At 40.9% G+C, this 17,035-nt stretch overlaps 1 protein-coding gene across 5 annotated transcripts; it reads left to right on the top strand.

Moving 5' to 3' along the window:
• Nucleotides 1–1,443: 1,443 nt before the first annotated feature.
• On the top strand, nt 1,444–16,079 carry caprin1b (cell cycle associated protein 1b). Of its 5 annotated transcripts, none has more exons than XM_075470118.1 (18): nt 1,444–1,598; nt 2,824–2,988; nt 3,149–3,211; nt 3,322–3,408; nt 3,508–3,746; nt 3,867–3,949; nt 6,038–6,199; nt 6,317–6,369; nt 6,481–6,564; nt 7,949–8,125; nt 8,206–8,314; nt 8,414–8,475; nt 8,575–8,667; nt 12,782–12,928; nt 13,658–13,811; nt 13,931–14,101; nt 15,291–15,397; nt 15,497–16,079. In XM_075470118.1, the coding sequence occupies exons 2-18, from the start codon at nt 2,824–2,826 to the stop codon at nt 15,581–15,583; spliced, it is 2,043 nt and encodes a 680-aa protein (XP_075326233.1). In that variant the 5' UTR covers nt 1,444–1,598; the 3' UTR covers nt 15,584–16,079. The 5 variants fall into 5 exon arrangements, with proteins under 5 accessions (XP_075326233.1, XP_075326231.1, XP_075326232.1 ...); XM_075470116.1 differs by having other exon boundaries at nt 13,928–14,101; XM_075470117.1 differs by having other exon boundaries at nt 6,314–6,369.
• The last annotated feature ends 956 nt before the right edge of the window (nt 16,080–17,035 follow it).

Genomic DNA, 17,035 nt, shown 5'->3' with positions numbered 1-17,035 from the left:
AAGGTCGAAAGAATGTTTTGTTCTTTGGTACGACAAAAATAAGTTGATTAGCTTTGAGTTTGACATAAAAAGTCTGGTCGTAAAGGTCAGAGGTCAGATGCGGACCCCCCTCGGAATACTAAAACATGGCTGGTGGACTGTTGCTTGATTGAAAAACAGCAAGCGGTGGAAATGAGTCACTCGTTGAAAGGGAGCTTCACTTGCCCTTGGGATCCTCCCATAATCAGTGTTATCCCTAAAAGAAAACACTTTCAGTGGAACAGTGCAATCAAATAGCTGTGCAGCCATGTTAACTGCTTCCTGTATTTGGCAAAACAAAAGAGAGCTGGTTACACATTCCTTCAAACAGGCCTCTGGTCTGTTTTCCCATTTACAGCTGATGTAAGCTGAAGTTAATGCTGCAGCATACAAGGAAAAACATACACAAGAAAATCCTGGATATCATAACATTTTAAAAAAATAGTCCAGGATTTCAGATGTATTCAGCCAGAGTGTGTTACCTCCCCTGCCATTTATTAGTAAGAATAAGCAACTTTAATGTATTTGATATTAAGTCAGGAATTGAAAAAACAACAACAAAACAGGTCTATATAATTCCAAACTGGGTGAGCTCATAATTGGAAGGAACAGTCTCTTGAAGTGTGCCATGAGTGTCTTGTGGTTGATCTATTGAGCTTTACTGCCACCTACTGATAAAATAAACGACAACTATTTTCCCTGAAGCTGGCAGCATAATTCCCGTGATCTTTCCCATTAAAGAACTCATTAAATGATTTAATTATGAATTAATTTTAAATATAGAAAACACAGATGGTACAACTTTGAATTTACTTTCCCTTTGCGTGAAGAATATTGTATTTTGCCAAGTTTAGAGTCGAGAAATCAGAGACGCAAGAGATTCGAATTGGATTTCAGCTTTAGGCTTTTTCAGTCAGGATACAATTTACCATTTGAAACTGAAATCTTTGAAGCTGAAACTTTATTCAAATCCAAATCCAAAGTCTTCATCTCAGATTTAAATTCCCCAAACCATGATGAAGTTGAAATTGAACTAATTGTACATGTGTTACCTGTGTGATGGTTTGTTTGGTCACACAGGTATGTACCAACGTGAGCCAGCGTTTTCAGGAGATACTGCTGCTGCAGAAAAATACACTGTACATGACACAGAGATACGGAAAAGATAGTCTAATCAAAGCTAATGATTGTGCAGATTTTCTTCAAAGAGGCTGTAGACAATTCTGCCTGATCAAAAATGTAAACTTTAAAATATTAATTTTCTAACAGATTGTACAGATATTGAAATATTAAGGAGATTGTTTTATCTTTATGGTATATGACTTAAGATTAAATAACAATTTATAAAAGTAATATTTTTTGTAGTTTATTTATTTAGGCATATCTTAGACAGCTATAAATTGAGCTTCGCCTTTATAAAGAGTTTCTCCGTCTTTCGAACAGTCTCAGTTGTCGGTGAGGCCGGCGGGGCGGATCCCACACTAGAGTGAAAGAGAAAATAAAGCAACACAACAATAATAACAACTTGGCCCTTTCGTACATTTCGCTAGCAAGCTCCCCTGTGGATATTTAACAACAAGGTGGGTGAATGAGCAGTTGCGGTATCGAGGAAACGAGGCTCCCGGCCGGCTGTTGGCTAGCACGCGTTGGTGTTGCTATCAGACAAGCAAGCTAGCAGTGCGCGAAGATGCTAAGTCAGTAATGTGTGCTAACGATAGTGTGGCTAAGGCCATTTTACCAAAGCTAGGAAAACACCGGTGAGCCTGCTGCACCACAGGAGTAACACACAAACGTGTGAACAGAAGCTACACGTTTATAGCCTTTGTAATATAACTAATTTTAATTTCAGCCCTCCCTCTAGAACAGACACAGTTGGGACGAAAGTTAGCCAGCTGCAATTAAATAACAGTAAGAGGGCCTACAGATATTGTCTGATTGGCATACTTCTTGTGTTACGAAACTATAGCAAACTCAGGTGTAAAAATGGTCAACATCTAGATTGTACTGATAAATCTGGGGTATGTGGTTCTACCTGTTTGCTTGTAATGACAAATCTCATCTCAACCTACGTTTATAGCTCTAAGTAATTCAATCTTTCCCCTATAACATTGCCCAATTTTGTAAATGCATAGTGTAGCATCATTTGTTCTTAAACTTATGATGCAGACGAGAAAAACTTGTCATTCAAGTTTATTATCTCCACTATGTATCCGGGTATCCGATTATATTCCAACACAATTGATAAAGCGTCCAAGAAACCGTTATGATAAACAGCTAGTAATTGTTGAAGTAAAATGTGTATCTGTTGTCACTCTTCAAATGTTTCTTTTCTGCTGATTTTTCTTAAAAGGCTCTTATCTAGAGGTAACTTTTACTAAACCCTTAGGATTTGTCTTTTTAGTTGTTTTTTTTTTTTTTTTTTGTACTTCAAATGTCAGGTTCCTACATTTTGCTGCTTAAAGCTCATTGTTATAAAGTGCAAAGTAAGGCCAGAGATTGCTGTGGTGTTGAAAGCTGAGTCAGGAACCTACTGCGACTGAATTAAGACGATATTCAATGATGTTGGAGTGGAAACATACTTATCTAAACTAATTGGCCCCGTTCCCCACTGGATATAAATGATACATAATGATAAATTATTAATTTATCATTATTTAGGTTTTTAATTAGTGTATTGGCTGATGAGTATTCAATAGGCGTTTAATGGCCTTTCTACAGATAGTTTTGAGAGATGTAACATCGTACTGATAATGTGTTGTTTTTCTAAGGTGTCTATGGTCATGATTTTCACTCATTTTTTTCTAGATGCCCTCAGCAATGAATGCAAATACGACGCTGCAGTCTGCCAGCCCAGAGGTGGGATCCGCTCCAGGTTCAATGGGCAGTTTTTCATTCGGTGGACAGTCCGAAGTATTGAAGCAAGTGCTGGGTGTCATTGACAAGAAGGTCCGCAACATGGAGAAAAAAAAGGTGAGGAATATTTAAAAATGCTTACCTACTTTCTGAAAATGACTGGGTGAATTGATAGTTGCAGTACACTGGGCAAACTACAGCCCTGACAACAAAAATGTAACCATCTAACATTTAACGATTTGGAAGTGTTAACTGCCTAATGAATGTTTCATTACAGAGCAAACTGGATGATTACCGGGGCAGGAAGAATAAAGGGGAGGGTCTCAACCAGGACCAGCTGGTGGGTACACGGAAGCCTTCATCATTCTGCACAAATAATTAAATAATTTTGACAAGAATTTGCTTTATATCAATATATATAACCTGTCTCTTTCTCCATCATCTGTTTAGGAGGCCCTCACCAAATATCAGGAAGTCACGAACAACTTGGAATTTGCCCGAGAGCTGCATAAGTTGTTTATTGCAATGGGACAAGATGTAAGGATGACGTCAGTTTTCTAAAAATCTTCTCTAACTTGCATCTGTTGTTGCTTTGTCGTAATTCTGCTCTATGTGATTCAATTGCACAATCACCAGTTTCAGAAGGTGGTGAAGAAGTCTGCACGGCGGGAGCAGCTGCAGCGAGAAGAAGCAGAGCAGAGGAGGATTAAGACGGTTTTGGAGTTACAGTTTGTCCTGGACCGGTTGGGTGATGAAACTGTACGGCAGGACCTGAAGCAGGGAGTCAGTGGCTCGCTGCTGCTGACAGATGGAGACCTCGCAACTTTTGATGAGTTCTACAAGTTAGTGGGACCAGACCGTGATCAAAACGTGAGGTTGGTTCAAGTCATTGGTGTCTGGATATATAAGAGATGCAAAGCACTTTATTCCCCTTTTTTTTTTCTTTTTTTTTTATGTAACAAAGGGATCCTGATCGCTTATCTTTACACTCGCAGGTTGTTTGACCAGTATGAAGACGCATCTGTGCACCTCTGGGACCTGCTGGAAGGGAAGGACAAGGCTGTGGTTGGAACGACATGTAAGTTAGTTTCAAAATGTGGAAATCATCATCATCAGTAATAAAGTTACTATTTGTGTGATTGTCCGTCAGCTTTGGCTAATCATCTCCTAACAAGAAAACCAAATTTAGATGGTAAATCTGCTATTCTCTCCTGACTAACCGCTATTCTTCCAGCTAGTTAACACGATAGCATTAGATGAAACAATACATCTTAATTTTTCTTTTATAAAAAAAATTTTTGTCTTAATCATGCAACAGACCGCAGTAAAGTCAGCTGCCAAATCTACTTGGTAGAAATTAGATGCCCTTAAATTTTAGTGTACCTGTTACTTTTGTGAGAGTGCCTTGATCAATAGGCATTGGCAAGCTCTATAGTGAAATAACATTTTACAATTTTGCTTTATTAAAAAAATAATAATAAAATAGCATGTGGAGTAAATGAATATGAGTGGGTGTTTGTGTTAGAAAGAAATTCTGAAAAATCACTGCTGCTAGTTTAACAAATGTGAATGACTTTTGTTGTTCTCAACTACAGTAAACCAAGTATTGCTGGGTTTTAGCTTTTAATCTGCAAAACAAGCAATTTGAGGACATAAATTTGGAAAATGGAAACTAATTATGGTCATAGGCAGTTGCTGGGAGATAGATCACTTATTCATCAGCAGTCCTGCAGGTTTTAGCTTAACTAAATTTAACTCTTAATAAAAAAAAATTTAAACTTGAATTACTGGTCAAGTGTGTTGCGTTTGGATGCCAAGCTCGTTGCGCAAATTGTTGGCAGGATACTTCATCCGATTGCTGTCGTCAATAAGCTTTTTATCATGTTGAAGCTGGCAGTAAGTTATTTGTCAAATTCTTTTGAATGGTCCCGAAACTCAAAATAAGGTAACTAGACATGATCAAAGCTCTAAACAATCTTTTTTTTTTTTTTTTTTTTGTCGTCAGGAGGTATTGCGGCCATTAGTCAGTCTTAACATGTTAATGTAGCATTTGCTTTGTTTTGTTAATGCAGCATGTGTGCAGTGCTGTGATGTGAATAATCAGGGCTCGGGGATATTTGCGTGCTGCATTCTCAGCGGTCTGGTCTGAGGCTTCGCACTGCTGCATTTTGCTTTGGGGCTGAGAGCTGCAGGCTTATCCTGACTCAGCAGCAGGGCAGTGTGCCAGTGGTTGCCCTGTTGCCTGTGGTTCCCCTGGTCAGATCTTTTGAGCCACAGCAGGATACTGGTGACCCAGTTTTAGAATTAGGGTGATAAGAAAGCAGGAGCAGACTTCTCGGCCTGGAGCACCTGGCAGCAAAGGACATGACACTTATCTGCTCTGCCAAAGTATGAATCTTTGTGCTACCTTGAAGGTTTTCTAATATACTGCCTCTCATGATTGGTTCACTATCAGTACAGTGAAGACCTCTTGATATTTAAGCCACCTTCTGGGTCCATATTGAAGTCTTGTAGGAACAATAATACTGCCATTGTTTTTGTTCATCCTCCTTTAGATTTTCTGTATTTTGTTTCAGCTACTCGGATGTCCTAAATTTGTGTGTTGATTCTGTTCAAACAAAATTTGAAAGAAAGGATGCTGTTCGCTTTTGGGGCAATAAAGGCATTGTTGGTGAAATATTGACAAAGACTTTTATGTGTGTGTTGGAGAATGCCTTAAATGATGTAGAGAGATGTGAAGAGGCTTTAAGGTTGATGTTTTGACTCCAGTTGTGTTTGGCTTCGATTGCTGCAGAAGATGCACAAAATATCTCGATTTAAAGCGCCGTAATTAGGATGTTTACAGCACTTGTTTGTTAATGAAGCAACAAACTATATTTGTAATAGTCATCTAATGTTAGTTGTTAACTTTGGTATATTGAATACTGGTTAAATAGATTAAAAGATGTAATCAATTTGAAATTTTCTTTGCCACGTAAAGCTGGTATTATCCCTTATAAGATCTTTAAATGTGTATCAGTGCCTTCACTTTGCAAACAAATGTTCTGTTATTATTAAAAGCTAATCGAGCAACTGCTCCATAATTGTGACTTTATCAATATTACGACTGTTTGCTGTCACAGGTTGACTTTCCAATAGAAAGCTGACCCTGTTGTTTCTCTGTTAGACAAGGCACTGAAAGAGACTTTGGACCAGGTTCTGCTGAGCGGGTACTTTGACCAGATTCCATCTCACCAAAATGGAGTATGTGAGGAGGAGGAAGAGGAAGAACCAGTCGCAGCAGCAGTAGCTGAGTCGTCAGAAGCAGAGGAGCAGACTGTTGATCCAGGTTTCTGACCTTTCTCTGTAGTCATGCTGCATGAAGCTTGCTATTTTTAAAAAGCTAATGGAATCAAGTAATAATAAAATCAGCGCAGCATTCTCTGAATTGTTTATCTTTTAGCAGAAACTGCAGTAATTGAAGAATTCACAGAGGCCATCACAGTGGAAACAACGGAGGTAGGCGAGAGGAAAATATCGGGGTTGTCGGTGTTATATATATTTTTTTTATATATTTTTAGCTGAGCTTTGCATTGATATTTACTTTTCTTTTTTTTTTGTCCCTTCCAGTTTATAAACAGACAGTTCATTCCAGACAGCACTTACAGCGGCAGTGAAAAGGAGCAGGGGGACGAGTGGGCCAGGGAAACGGAGGTATGTTGCACACTACCTTTTTCTTTTTCCTATTCTGTTCTGATTTGAGCTCTTCTTGCATGCATTATGTAATCTTGGCTGGAGCACCTTTTTTGTTTTTGTTTCATCTTCTTAAATTAAGTTATTTCTGAGGGCTCTGCAATTCCCTGGTGAACTGTACTTTTCAGAGCAAGTTTACTCCAATCCAACAAGAAATGAAGATCACATTAAGCATAGAATAGTATGTAGAAAACTCAGTGAAATGTTTGATGTTTGTTACTGGTCATGTGAGAGATTTGAAGCAGAGTGAGTTTTAGAGCATTGAGCTTATCCAACGTCATAGAGTAGCATATTAAATTATTGCATTACATTCTATTAACCCATTAGGACTGGTGCACATGTGTATGTCCTTTTCATGCCTAATGCAACATTGGTGTGCTTCTCCCTTTAAAGCACGATACTGTCTTAGTGTCTTTTATAGACTTGTGCTGTTTGAGGATTTTGTGTTTGCGTCTTTGTAAGAACTAAAGGTTTTAGTGAAATATTTACATTTTTTTTGTTTTGTTTGTTTGTTTGTTTGTTTTTTAAACTTTGCTCAGGTTTTTCAAAGGGCACTATAGGTCTTAGACCATTTGGAACTTGAGTGCAAGCAGAGGATGTTATTTTCTGAGACAATGTTTATGGTATATGAAAGACTTCAGCTGCAGTAAAGCTACTGGTCTCATACAGCAACTGTTGTTGCTAGGTGGGACTGAGTGGCTCTTATCATATGACACCCACATCTTTGTTCCTCTCTCATGTGGAAACAAGTTACGCTGCATTCAGGATTTTGACTTTTCGCTATTTTACATAGATACAAACAAGCCAAAATAAGTTGGTTTTATCAAATTGCCCACTTGCAGACTTTAACAGGACTTTCCTGTTAAGGTGGATATAATGTCGGCAGCCACATTTTCAGCAAGTCACTGTGGCTTAAGTAAGTGTAGTGTCACTTGTTTTGTAACACATGCATGCTGGAGCCAATAACCAATGTCTTATACACCTCTGTTGTTGTTGTTGAGTCCTAGTATGTTCTTTATTTTCCACAATGAGCACAAAGTAATGCACCATTAATGCATGAAGATTTTTAAAAAATTTTTTTTGAGGAAGTGGTGAGTTTCCACGTATACAGGTTCTTCAGTGAGAGCTGATGGCAGATGCTTCTGATCCCTTGTGATAAGTTTTCAGGCGGTGATTTACTCTGACCGATGCAGGGTTTTCTACTTCTGGTATTTTCTTGTCACACTGGTCAGGCTGCAGCTTGTGACTAAATATTTTACTGCAACTTCTGGTGTGACTATGGAAAACACGGGTAGGATTGACTAAGCACGTAACCCCTGTATGTTTCTCCCTCTTCTTCTCCCAGACTGTTGCTGCCTTGCAGCAGCAGCAGCAGCCTCTGCAGCCTGCGGCTTCCCCTGTTGCCCTTGAAACCCACCCTATGAACTTATCGTCACCAGTTCCTCCGAGTGACCCCATGGCCCGGAAGCAAGTAGTGCAGGACTTGATGGCACAGATGCAGGGAACTTACAACTTCATGCAGGTGAGGTGGGATTGCTAGAAGAAGAAGAAAAATACTTATTATAGTTGATGTACCATAGTACCGATTACTCATGTTCCCAGGACTCCGTGTTGGAGTTTGATGGACAGCCCATTGACCCAGCCATTGTATCAGCGCAGCCTATGAAACCCACACAGAACATGGACGTACCACAGATGGTTTGTCCTCCAGGTATGTTTGAGAGAGAGAGACACTATTCTGTCATTTTATTTGCAAGTGTGAAGTTAAAATAAGTCATTGAGCATTGAGACTAATGTACAATTGCTTTAGTTCACCCCGATTCCCGGCTATCCCAACCCAACTCTATTCCTGTCCAACCTGAGCCTACGCAAGTAAGTGTTCAAATATGAGCGTGATTACACATATAGTGTAGACGTCGATAAGAAATGGCATGAAAAAATGTGTTGAATTTCTGCCCTTTCTCTTCAAAGGTCCCCATTGTTTCCCCAACACCACCCCCCATGTATCAGACCTCACACACACCAGACCCTCGACCCTCAACAGAGTCCATCGACCCCATCCAGGTAAACCAAGTTATGCACTGAAAAAAAGAAGCGATTGAAAAGAGCTTTATTAATAAAATAAGGAGAAGGGGAAAAGGAGAAAAAAATCATTATTCACTTAATGTAACACCATTTTCTGAAATAAAACTGTTTGGTATATATTTCTCCTGTAAATGTTGGGCCACACAGAGGGGTGAATGAGACTTGTAGCATTTTCTCTTTTCAATATCTTTACCTTATGAGCTGCGTGTGTGTTTCACATCAGGAGGACAGGGCCTTTTGCCTTTTTCAGCACACGTTTTCTCATCCTGTCCTCATCGTATATTTGTAGCTGCAGTGTCGCACGAGGCTTTCAGTGACCTTTTGTTTTGAAAAATGAAGCAAAGCTCAATGAAGTCTTATACGCCAAGCCAACCACCGGCCATCTAGACCGTCTGTTGCCATCTGTTGCCGTCTGTCTCGCTTGTCTCTTTGGTATGTAACTGACCGTCTACGCTGTCTGTCCCTGTCAGGTTTTTTTTTTTCTTTTTTCTTTGCAGATTCATCGTGTTAAATTGCCATTGAGAAAAATGACTCTGGCTGTTCAACTCTGTAGTGAACTAATGTGACTTTAACTGTGTTACTGTTTTCAAATGCTTAATAAAATCATACATGTGCAGTTCAGTACATGTGATGTTGGCTTAAATTGAAACGCAGGTTTTTGAGTCCAAACAAATTGAAATGGCCTCTAAGTGAGCTAGAACCACATTGAACGATAAAAAGCAGTTATGACCCAGCTTTATACAAACGCTGTTTCGTTTGGCTTTTTTACCTTGCTGAAATTGCTGAATGATTCCTAGATTCCTGCCTCATTGATACAACAGAGTTGTGTCCTTTGTGTGCACGTTTTAATTTTGGAGTCTGCAGTCGGACGTTGTCTTTGCGGTGTGTTCAAGAGCAGTCATTTATCCAGATGCTGTCGAAGGGAGGAGATGAGCGGGGGGGTCTGTCATCGCCGCTTCTTGCTTTCAGCTTGATGCATAAGATCCCTATGAGGGGATTAAAGGGGAACTCCGGGGCATTTGAAGCGTGTTTCCATTGCTAGAGGTTGTCAAATAATGCTAGTATGACACAGAGAGGTGCGTATCTGCGCTCCCTGTGTGGAGATTGCTCTGTCCGCACAGCATGTCATGCGAGGCTAATACGTGGTGGCTAAGGGGCAAGCGCTAACCCTTCCACGTAAAACAACAACTTGCACACTGCAGAAACGTCACACCACTTTATAACCCATCCGACAATAAAGTCACAAGCCTTACCATCAAAACCATATGCATGGTTCTCACATTACTGGCATGGGGACGTTACAAAACAACTTTATAAACAGCATGTAACTCACCGGCTGGTTGTAGGCTCGCGCATGTGAAAGCCCAGAAGAGTCGATGGAGGATAATCCCATATACAAAACAATTATATTCTCTAGAAAAACTGCGTTCAAGTATTTAAAACATTACAACAATACATGCCCAGTAATATTGTTGTAATGTTTTAAATACTTGAACGCAGTTTTTCTAGAGAATATAATTGTTTTGTATATGGGATTATTCTCCATCGACTCTTTTGGGCTTTCACATGCGCGAGCCTACAACCAGCCGGTGAGTTACATGCTGTTTATAAAGTTGTTTTGTAACGTCCCCATGCCAGTAATGTGAGAACCATGCATATGGTTTTGATGGTAAGGCTTGTGACTTTATTGTCGGATGGTTTATAAAGTGGTGTGACGTTTCTGCAGTGTGCAAGTTGTTGTTTTACGTGGAAGGGTTAGCGCTTGCCCCTTAGCCACCACGTATTAGCCTCGCATGACATGCTGTGCGGACAGAGCAATCTCCACACAGGGAGCGCAGATACGCATCTCTCTGTGTCATACTAGCATTATTTGACAACCTCTAGCAATGGAAACACGCTTCAAATGCCCCGGAGTTCCCCTTTAAGTCACAGGAGGACTGGAAAAATATGACGGCTTCCCTGCGTTGTGATGATGATTAGAGTGTTGTGTTAGCTCAGAACTCTCTTTCACTCACGTGATGCGCACCTCAGCACGCACCTTTGCCACGTTCCAAAGAAAATAGAGAGAACAGACCAAAAAAGAATCAAACGGGGGACATATTTCCAAGGTGCACTGGTGCAGAATGTGTCTCACTGGTAGCCCTCTGCAGCTGTGAATATACTAAACATTTTCCAACTAGTCACCATCCTTCATATTCACAGAGATGTGTGTTGGGTACTTGGTGGATTAACAGCAAATGCACTCATGATAGAGCTAGTTGCAAATTCACTTTCTCTGAACTCTTTTGTCTTTATGTTTAACACAATGGGCAAGATAAAGGCCTTGAAGCAACTTTAGCCGCTTTCGGACTGTAGGAACCTTTGGCAGTTCTAATAACCTTTTAATCCACGGGGCGGATTAAAAGGTTTTCTCCCGCATTCGGACATACAGGAACTCGGGGCTTTCTCCCTCAGTTCCTATAACCATTTCAGCTCCTTCTCCGAGGTCGGGTCTTTTCAGGGTTCTATAGAACGCATCCGACGGAGGTGTTTGGTGGTCGGTAGCTACGCCCCATGTCATGCTATCACGGCTGAAATGTTTCATCATACCACACAGACAGAACCGGCGGGTGTTTAATAAGTTAAACTTACACTTCGTCTCATTTGTCTGCAGCGCTCTGCTCTCCTTTCTTCCTTCATGAAATGAAAAAGTATCGCCTGTGCTCGATCCTTCGTCTCCTGACTCTCTCTGTGTGCTCTTCCAGCCTCGATATTAGACGCCTGATGTCCCTGATTAATATCACCATCATGCAGACCATGAACACGGTGGCCTCCCCGCTCTCCATATAAGCTTCTTTGTGGTGTTTTTTCTTCTGTCCTTACTTTTACCGGGTTTTGTTTTGTTGTTGAATGTGGCGCTAAACGGCTAACGTAACACTTCACTGACGCAGACGGCTGCGCGCGGTGCATCAGTCCCGACCTGGTCCCGACTCATGTGCGAATGCAGACTGAAACAGTTCCGCTGGGGAAGGATAGTTATCAGAACGAAATTCGAGTAGGACAGTTCTGATAACTGCGTTCTTATGCTGCGTGTACACCAAGAGCGACCTACACTACCTGAGCGCCGGAAATCATTATTTCTCTATGGAGGGTAAGCTACCTGGGCTACCAGAGCGGATTCGCCAGTGGCGAAGAGAACTGCGCTACCAGAGCGGATTTCAGCGATTAAACTCAAGCTAATATTATGGTAATGAGCTATGACGCGTTTCGGCGAAAACCAATGACAATCCACAGATTGTAGGGGTCCGACAATCCGCGGGGTTCGCGGAAACAGACATGTAAACTTTGGTTCCTATCCAAACAATAGTCGTTTAATCCTGAGACTGCAATTGCCGTGTCGAGTGCTTCAATACAATAGTGTAGTAACCCCACGCATACCTTTCTCACTGCAATTAAGTTTTATTTCGAATTTAGTTTATTTTTACAGCTGCCTCTGCTATTCCTGCTCTTCTCAGGTGTACCTAATGTAGTTTTACATCATTTGTAACGTGATGTATATCTTGTATAACAAATTGTAAATAACAACACGTTTATTCGTGTCCCTGCCCTCTCTTTCCTCTTGTTTTTTTTCGCGGGGGTGCTGCACAGCCGCGGGGCCTTTAAAAATTGAACATTCTAAATGTGACGTCACGAGCTACCAAAGCTACCAAAGCAAATTCTCAAGCGAAGCTTCTCCAGCGGAGGTCGCTCTTGGTGTACACGCAGCATAAGAACGGCTCTGTCCGAAAGCGGCTTTTGTTCCCCTTTGCAAACATTGTGCTAGCATCCCGCCACTTTGCTGCCAATAATTGAACACACGGTGATTACATTTGGTACAGGTGCAAAAAATGCACTTAGTCAAGAGGGAGCAGACAATGTTACTATACGCACATGCGTTAAATTTTGCTGTTCTAGTCAATTATTTAATTAGCTGTATTCTCAAAGATGCAGCAAAAATAAATTGGTTATTTCCCCCAAAATACCACCCAGGTGACACACTCAGCCAATCAGTGAAGGGCAATATATTCATCCCAGCTCTAAATGCAGTGTGTATTGTGTCTCCCTTCTACAACAGACTTCCATGTCGTTGTCATCAGAGCAGCCTCCCCCCACCACAGCTCTCCCTCCTGCCTCTCAGACGCAGGTTTTCCAGCCCGTTTCCAAAGCTCCTCACAGCAGTGGCATCAATGTCAACGCAGCTCCATTCCAGTCAATGCAGACAGTAAGGCTGTGATGACACTCACTTCCTGTTTTTACAGTTAAAACAGCAGAACTCTCTTATGTAAAACAAACAAAAACAACTTTCTTGAAACCGTTTAAAGATCAAATGCAAACTTATGGCTGCCTCATCTGATTGGCTGTATGGGTCTGCGGGACATTAATTTCTTTACATGCCAAAGCTGAATAGGGACCCCTCAGCGATGGTCCGAATGCAACCCAAAATTTGTGACCTTTGGGACCATCTGCTCTCAAAGCATGCTGACTGCACATTAGGTAGAAAAGTGCATTTTTATACAAGTTTAAATTGCATCACAGAGGAGCACTCCTCTTTGGTTTCTAAGGGCTATCTTGTGTTTTACGTTGCATGTGTGGAACATTTTTTTCACTTGATTGCGAAGCATTTGCAATTCTCATGCCGTTCTACAGCTGCTCCTGGCAATCCTGGAGTGGGATCAAAGCTTATGTTTACCCAGAGACACGAGTGTTAATCCTGTCATTTAGATGCAACTGCTGCTTGTAGTGCACAGTGTGCATGAGCAGTTGTGAATGAAAAACATTACATGAATGGCTTTGATTGGAATTGCTTGTTGAGTCCCGAAGTGTCACGCTATGTTTTTGAGTTTGTAGTGGAGCAGCTACAGCAGTGAGCAAAAGAATTTACAGCTTATGAGCTTGTGACCTTTCCTCTCGTTTTGGCTTCATCACAATGTGGCCTTTGTTCGTCCCTCAGGTGTTCAACTTAAATGCTCCAGTCCCGCCAGCTAATGAAACAGAGGCCTTGAACCAGGCCAGCCAGTACCAGAACAGCTACAATCAGGCCTTCAACAGTCAGACGCAGCATCCTGTGGAGCAGACGGAGATGCAATCAGAACAGCTACAGTCTGGTGGGCAGATTTTCAGAATGGTTCCAGTTATTTGAATACTTTTTATTTGACTGTGACAGAAGTATGACTTGTGGCTGATATGGGTCATCAAATGTCGTTTTTTTTTTCTTCTTCAGTAGTTGGTGCCTTCCATCCTCAAGAGCAGTCCGGAGGTCATCAGCAGCCTTCCCAGCAGGGCCCAGGCTTTGGCAGACAGTCCTTCTACAACAGCAGAGGCATGCCTCGTGGTGGACCCCGCAACGCCAGGGGCATGATCAATGGCTATCGAGGCACTTCGAATGGATTCAGAGGTTGGCTCACACCCGCTGACACTTTTTGCTTCAGCTTTTTTTATTTATTTATTTTTTTTTCAAATATGGAATGTCATTCATCTCGACTAATCTTCCTCGTTAAAAAAGAAATAAAACAAAAAATTATTATTATTTTTTTTAATGAGTTCTGGTCGTATTCAAACAGTACAAAACCTGTTTGCAGAGAGAGCCATTATTGTTTGTGTTTCATATTGTTGGGATACTGATGCATGCATTTATGGTTTGAACTCTGGGTTTGGTTTGCCATGTGGGCCAAATAATTCTGATCGGAGGGTTATTTGTGTTTTTAGAGTTGTGCTTGCTAAACAGAAATTCTACAGCAGCTGCCACTGGAGCATTTTGGCATTGCAGTAGTTTTTGTTGTCATCTACAGCATTTTTAGCAAGGTTAGCACTGAAAGCATGCCAAGTATTTGATTGATAATACAAAGCATTAAATCGTGCTGCATGTTGAGTTCAGTTTGCTGCTCTGCTCACACCACGGGTCAAATGACAGGCCAGTACATGGAGCTTTCACTGAACATTAATACCAAGCCATGAGTTGCTTTTGTCCACTTTGTTTTTTATTTTTCTAAAGTTGGTTGTCTCTTTGGTACTGACAAAAGACATGAAGGCAACTTTACTGCACAGTTTTTAAAGCTGAGATTGCACTGCTTGCTTTAATGATGAAATGCTTTACCAAAAACACACAGAACCACGACTCTACAGCTAAGGTTTAAACTAGTTGTCATTACAGATGTTGTTGCTCACTTATAGTGTTTTGATTGGCATGAATTATATTTGAAAAGTGAAGAGAGGGATTGCTGACTTTTAATATTGCAGGTACATAAGATCCATTGTGCTGGAGGTGGGAGAAAAAAAACTGAGGGTGAGCAGCTGCGGCCATGTAACAGTTTGCATATTCATAGATGCACGCATATTAAATTAAGCCAAGTACTAAAGTCACATATTAGCCTTTTAAGGGTGGATTGTCTTCATTTGAAAAATTAATGTAATATGGATAAGCAGAAATTAGTTTTTCTAAGTTCGATACATTCTAGCACAGGTATTGCTAAAGCCCACCGAGTTCCTTTCAATATATTGTGTTACTGTCACATTTTCAGAAGATGTTTGTACCTGAAACGGCACCAGGTCTGAGCTGCCTTAAGTTTAAGTCTTTGTTTTTCCAGGTGGCTATGACGGCTACCGTCCTCCTTTCGCCAACACTTCAAACGCCGGATACGGACAGACTCAGTTCAGCACACCTCGGGACTACTCGAATGGGAATTATCAGAGGGTATGAACAAAGCATTCATTGTTTGTTTGTTAAAGCACTACTTTCTGTCTGCAGAATTTGATATTTAAAATGTCTCTTTCTTCTATGCTGCTTCTCAAGGACGGTTACCAACCAAACTACAAGCGTGGAGCTGGCCAGGGACCCAGAGGAGTGTCAAGAGGGAGCACTCAGGCAATGCGATCCTGAGATGGCCTTTCATAATGACTGTGACTGAATAACTTGCACCACACTGAAAATTTAAAATTCAAGAATGCATTTTCCCCAGCTCACTCGCGCTCTGTTTTCTTTGTTCTTGATCAGTGGTATTTTTTTCCTGTCTCTTTAATCAAAGTATTGCCTACTTTGATATTTGGAAGTAATAAATACAAAGTTTTTTTTATTACTTCATATAAAGTTTTAACACACAAGGTAAGGTGTAGATTCAATCATTGGTTTACACAAGCTGTGCGTTTCAATATTCCTGTAAACTTGAAAGAGTTCATAAGTTATTTTTGTTTTTATTAAAAACTGCACCTGCCACTGCTGGTCCAAATCATGGGAGTTTGTTTCCCGTTCTCTTTTTTATTTTTATTTTTTTTTAAGAAACGTTTTTCCCCTGTCATTTTGGTTCTAAACAAAGCTCCCATTTTCTTGTTTGTAAATTGATGTTGCCTCCAGAGTTTCAATAAAGTTGTGTTGCATACTCATGTTTCCCCTTGTAAGTATTTCTTGGCTGTAAAGTTAAATCCAGTTCTTTGGCAGGCAAAATCCTATTTGGTTTGTGCAACCATGGATTATTTTATTTAATGTTCAATCAGTTGTTTTTTTTTACTTCAATTTGTATATTATTAGCATTTTAATCATTTGGGTTTACATATTTTATTATCTGAATTAACCTCCAACACCCAGAAGTTAAACTTAACTGCTCAAAAAAAACAAAGGGAACACTAAAATAACACTTCCTAGATGAATGAAGATTCACTTTCAATGAATATAATACTCCAGTTGAAAATCGTTATTCATTACATAGTGGAATGCGTTGAGAACAAAATAACATAAAAATTAATCAAAATCAAAATTATTATCCCATGGAGGTCTGGATTTGGAATCATACTCAAAATTAAAGTGGAAAATCACATTAAAGGCTGATCCAACTTCAGTGGAAATTCCTCAAGACAAGTCAAAATGAGGCTCAGTTTGGTGTGTGGCCTCCACGTGCCTGTATGACCTCCCTACAACGCCTGGGAATGCTCCTGATGAGGCGGATGTTCTCCTGAGGGATCTCCTCCCACACCTGGATTAATGCATCAGTCAACTCCTAGACAGTGTGGTGCAACGTGGCGTTGGTGGATGGAGCGAGACACGATGTCCCAGATGTGCTGGATTGGATTCAGGTCTGGGGAACGGGCAGGCCAGTCCATAGCATCAATGCCTTCATCATGCAGGAACTGCTGACACACTTCAGCCACATGTGGCCGAGCATTGTCATGCATCAGAAGGAACCCAGGGCCCACTGCCCCAGTATATGGTCTCACAATGGCTCTGAGGATCTCATCCCGGTACCTAATGGCAGTCAGGGTACCTCTGGCTAGCACATGGAGGCCTGTGCGGCCCTCCAAAGAAATGCCTCCCCACACCATTACTGACCCACCGCCAAAC

Source organism: Odontesthes bonariensis, chromosome 7 (genome assembly GCF_027942865.1).
Source record: "Odontesthes bonariensis isolate fOdoBon6 chromosome 7, fOdoBon6.hap1, whole genome shotgun sequence".
NCBI classification, from domain to species: Eukaryota; Metazoa; Chordata; class Actinopteri; order Atheriniformes; family Atherinopsidae; genus Odontesthes; species Odontesthes bonariensis.
Note: the sequence above shows the minus strand (reverse complement) of the source record. Positions and strands in the feature narration are given on the sequence as shown.